The following is a 5,547-nucleotide window of genomic DNA, read 5'->3' as shown; positions in this document are numbered from 1 at the left end:
CCGAACAAGCCCAAAAAATCTACTCTAAAAATTTACAGTTTTTGAAAATTTGGAGCAATTCAACCAACATTATCTAAGTTTGAAGCATACCTGGGTATCCAAATACCCTTTCTCTGGTTGTGGTTGGTAAAATCCATCGTTTTTCATGTTTTCTTTCTTCATCTTCTCTAACTTTACTCTCTCAATAATTCTACTTCTTTTAAAAAAAAACATCTGATTTTTTAATCTCACTAATTATCTTTAACTTAATCATCTCACTAATCATTACACTAACTATTATTAACACTAACTAATCATTACCCAGAATTAATCAGGAGGGTAATTTAGGTATTAATATAAATATCTAGATAAGGGGTGACCTAGATTTACTTCTAATGTCTTTACCCAAAATAAAACCATGGTCCCAAAAAAATGGTTCTTTATAATGTATGCTCATTTTATCCAAAAGATAGAATGTAGCTGGGCTACTAATATCTAGGAGCTCAAATATCTATCTGGCCTTAATTGAGCCAGATTCACTGAGCTTGGGCCACCTTCTTCCGTAGCACAAACTACATGGTAGAAGTAGGAACAAAAAATACTGAACTGAAGGCTATATATTGTCGAAATGTGTATGTTAATGATTTCAGGACATCATTAGAAGATGGAAACAAAAGAGGCAGCAACTATAAAAATTCATGTAACAGGATTCAAGAGGTTCCATGGAGTTCCAGAGAACCCCACAGAGGCAATAGTATCTAAGCTGAAAGAGTTCATCAGTAGAAGATAGGAGATGCATCATACTCGTTCTGAATATTTATTCTGCATAGTCAAGGAACATTTACGACATCCTGAAGACTTTATTGCTCTATATTGGCGGTCAATCCATTTAGGAGTCGTCCAATCATTTCCGATTCTATATATAAGTGAATACTGGAATTGCTAATGAAATATGTAAAACATTGAAAGCTCGACTGAGAGGCTATAATGATTACATATTTATGTATGCTCTGACTAGCTACACACTCAGTCAGAGCTCATCGTGATATGAGATGTCTAAATTCTAAAATATGAATTTCACATATTCGTCTAAAGCTAGGTCAAAAATATGCAAAAGTACGATTTAATAGTTTTGGCCTTTGTCAAAAATCCATCATCAACAATGGGTACACCTCACACACTATAGCACTGTTAATATAACTGAGGTACATCATATTACCTCCCTCTCAAAATTATCATTTTCTTCAAGGATAAAAACCAGGGAAATGAGCTGTGACGTTGTTAGAGTCTTACCAGTTTGCAATTCTGCGGTAGCGTTATCCCATTGAGTAAGTAATTGGAGGACCTCCAGGCCAGTTCTAGAAGTAATTCTTGTCTCCATAATTTCAGCTGGTTCCACCATAATCTGACTCTCATGTTCTACCACTGGTAACTGTGGAAAATGATTATGGGGTAGTCTAACTGTCTTATTTAATTGGGATACATGGAAAACATGATGAACTCATGAGTATAGTAACTTGTAAGCCAGTTTGCCAACTTTCTGGATCACTTTAAGTGGACCGCAATATTTAACAACTAGGTTGGAATTCTAGCGCCAAGGCAATTGAAACTTGCTAAAAAAAACCGAGGATACCAAGTACACCCTTAATCTTCTGAATCCAATGGATTTCAAGCATACGTGTAGGGAGAATGCTTTTACAATTAAATAATTTTAATACGAAAATAGTAAAAGCACACGAACACAATAGTTCTGTTATAAAAGAAAAAACGCAAATGCAGACAAACCCCGGAACCTAGTCCAGCTTTAAATACTCTCATAATTAAGCTGATATACAAAGAATACAACCAACTTCGTACAGTTGAGACCAAATAAATGAAGGACAAAAGTTCGCCATTGAGCACCAGGCAGTAAATGAAGCCACTTTCCGGTGTCCAGATAAGCTTGGTTGGCAGCCTCAGGTACTCTCTTCTTTACCCATTTGTTATGATAAAATGGTGTAGATAAACATAGCTAAAGGTTAATTTAATTCTGCTTTTTGTTATATTTTTTTTAGAAACTTCAGATAATCCCAGAGGATGGAGACATTTCAAGAACGAGACAGGTAATTTACAAGAGTGTTGTTTTCCCCAAATTCAAATTTTCAGTGTCAAAAGAATATTAGTACTAACTTTTTTCTAGGTAAAATTGCGTCGTTATGCAAATGAACATTGGTATTAGATGTTTGCAGACTTCTTGCTGCGATGGTAGGATTGTCGAGTTCTTGAAGAAAGGTTATGATGTGGATATCTCGTACAATGCAGGCCGGTTTGTGTGCAACTATGTCTATTATCATTCACTCCGGTTTGCAGAGAAGAAAGGTCAAAAATCTCTCTTTGTCCATGTTCCCCTCTTTTCGGTAATCGACGAAGACACTCAGATGCCATTTTCTGCATCGCTCTTTGAGGCTTTTGTGTCTACATCTTGATTTCCTTATCATAATTAGTTTCTACGCTCTCCTGCCTCTATGTATTGTAAAATAAGAAGATCTATGATCTCTCTCTCTTAGACAGAGTGAAAAATTAAACAGGGGGGAACCTGTAAGTAATTTTTCCTCTTTGCAAGTAAACTACCTATGTGGTGGTGCAGTAAACTTAATAGGTGCATATGCTGAGGTCAGGCGGTTTCTAAACTCAAGAAAATTATTTGATTGGTTGAGTCCTTATCAGTTCCTAACAAATTAGGTATTTCACATACATCACTTTGCAGAAAAGTGATCAGTCCATCCAAATTGAGGTAAAGAGCTATAAAAGCTCACTCTAAAGGTGTCCTATTAGCAGACAGGTAATCATATCCTAACAATCTTACAATCTGACATTAATTTCCCTGCCTGACCTCATCACTTGCCCTAACTTGCCATTTTTTGCTTTCATAATAAGCATCCGACCTTCAGGAGGTGACATTTACTACGCAAACAATCTTTTCTACAGGAAAGGTTCAAATAAAACATGTAATTTGCAAACAAATTCTTTTTTCTGCATGCTAGACAATATATACCATGACAAATGCATTAGATGTCTGCATGTACTAATTTTAAATTAAAAACTAGAGTAGATCATTACCTCTATACAGCGATAAGGGTAGTAGCCAGTGGACCATGAAGAATGTGGTGCGCCATATCCAAAAACTAGACCGAGACGATGCCAGATACATGTCATAGCTGAGTCGAAATAATAGTTAGTAGAATTAAGTACCAATGCGGAGTCTACAACCTCAAACGCATTAATAGCCAAGATTTCCTTTGATCCTCTGACAATATAAAAATGTCCTAGCTATTTTGTTATCAGATGCCAAATATTCACTTGCTTCAGCAATAAGTTCACTATAACCAGAGACCTTCTTAAGCTCGCCTGCTAAATTTGAGAGATCCCACACCTTGTTGATTCTAAGACACTCTTCCAAGGCTGTCGCAATCCTGTTTATTACATTCACTAATGATCCCAGCTTTTCCACCAGCGGGCAGTCAGGATTTAGTTTTCCACCAGTTGGTTCCATATGTTCTGTCTCTGAAGCAGTAGAGCACTTACTCTGATCTGCAAGACGCTCAATGGCCAGATAGTTCCTATCTTCACACATACTCGTCTATAAAAATTTTCAATATCACCTACCTAGTTCAATGTTTCTCACATGCTCTGCACACTTTCCGCCGTAGTTCTTGTTATAAGGGGATTGGTAGCTTGACTTCCACTAACGATAATTGTTTTACCATATGGGCCAGTTCTGCATCTCCGCTCAATGTAGTTCCCGTTTCTTGAGAAGTTGAGAATCCACATAGTACTGCGAAACTGCAACTGATACCACCATGGCAATAACTTTATCATAATCCTCATCACTGGCCACCTCCTCTACTATGAATTTACATACAATGGAGCATTTTTAGCATGTTCACAAGAGGTTATAGTGTTGAACTTGTGAAGTATGCAATTAATACAACTTCCCAATAACAAGTTTGTTGGAATCATCACCTGTACAGTCTGTACAGATAATACACATACACACTAGACTATCGGGCATAGAGCAGATACATCAACATGATTGTCGATAATTACCTTATCCAGGTATCCCCCGTTAAGGGACTAGGCACATTAAATTTCCAAAATCCATTATTCAATTGGTCTGGTTTCTGACATGTTTGTAAAACCTACGTGTCTATGTGCAAACTACAGATTATTTAAAATGTTCAAACCCCACCCCAGTATACATCTTTCAGTAGACTCAAGTTTTAAAGTCCATAAATAACTTGATTTGGACAGAGCCGAATGGCATATACACTCCTAAGTCCTAACATACCTGAACTCTATCTTCTATAGGTAGAATTTTGAAACCAAAAACAAATTCAGTTGGAAACCAAATGTTAACTTAATTATTTTGAGGGGAAAACAAAAAGACACAAACACCTTTAAGAAACTTTCTGGGTTTCCTAGACTGTAAATTCCCCAATCTCCTGCCACCAAATTCATTTGAATTATTGATACAAAACCAATATCTCTAATTAGTCAAATTAAGAGCTGAAACTCCAATTCATATCAACAACGAGGTAAAAACAGAAGTACTGTTCTCTCGATCTCAGTAAGAGTTGGGGATTTTAAGGAGGGGGAGAGAGAGTACCTTTAATTGTAGGGTAATGCAAGGCTACAGAATTTTTGCCCATATTTCAGAGATTCTCAACTGGATGAGCGATCAAGTGATGATGGTACCATTGGGAATTAGGTCTGGATATTAGAGAGAGTTTTAAAGTGGCGGGAATTTTTGAGAGGTACTGCCTCCTCACCAGAGTGCCAGACAGAGGCAGAGACCAAAAAGTAGAGCATTTTTTGTAGTGATAAAGGTGAAAATGTTAGAGAAAGTGGAAGAGTTTCTTATTGATCAGCAACCACATTACATATCTATAATATCCTTATATAGGGAAACCTTAGGTATAGCTAATTGGGCCGCTCATCTATGGGCCGTAGGCTCTACAACACTTTCCCTTGTGCGGTGCAACAAAACTTCATATCCAGTGCTTCACATATAGTGCTTCGAATGTAGGTCTTCAAATGGCGTCCTCTTCTTGATGACTTGTGCCGAAATCAATCGCCTCATTAAGACTTTGACAAGGAAAAAAACCCAGTGGGATAAAACCTTGGTAAAACTCTTCACATGTAGTACTTCACATGTTGTCACGTACTTTACATGTAGTTCATCACATGCAATACGATTTTCAAAGATCGACGAGTCTAAGTTAATTGTCTCGTTAAAACTTCGTCAGGAGAAACCCAGAGGGACAAAACCTGAACTAAAGAAAAAGAGTACAATATTAAGCAAACTTATAACATAGATGGACTCAAATATGTTGCCTCATTAAAACCTTGACAAGAAAAACTCAGTGGGATAAAACCTTGACGAAGGGAAAAGAGTACAACGCTGCAGATGATCACTTTGCTTTGTTCAAGTTGATTAGTTGCTTCACAACTCCTAAGGCAGAAAATCCTTGTGGGACAGACTATAGCCTTAGTTGGGAAATTACTTCCCGGTGTTTGTTGTTTTCTCAT

At 37.1% G+C, this 5,547-nt stretch overlaps 1 protein-coding gene across 1 annotated transcript; it reads left to right on the top strand.

The window, feature by feature from the left end:
- Positions 1-643: 643 nt before the first annotated feature.
- On the top strand, positions 644-3,738 carry LOC113273063 (pyrrolidone-carboxylate peptidase-like). The gene is made up of 4 exons (XM_026522831.1): positions 644-758; positions 1,844-1,938; positions 2,034-2,081; positions 2,208-3,738. Exons 1-4 carry the CDS (start codon positions 644-646, stop codon positions 2,442-2,444), a joined length of 495 nt encoding a protein of 164 aa, XP_026378616.1. The 3' UTR covers positions 2,445-3,738.
- Positions 3,739-5,547: the final 1,809 nt, after the last annotated feature.

Source organism: Papaver somniferum, chromosome 4, assembly GCF_003573695.1.
Source record: "Papaver somniferum cultivar HN1 chromosome 4, ASM357369v1, whole genome shotgun sequence".
In the NCBI taxonomy this organism is placed as follows: domain Eukaryota; kingdom Viridiplantae; phylum Streptophyta; class Magnoliopsida; order Ranunculales; family Papaveraceae; genus Papaver; species Papaver somniferum.
Note: the sequence above shows the minus strand (reverse complement) of the source record. Positions and strands in the feature narration are given on the sequence as shown.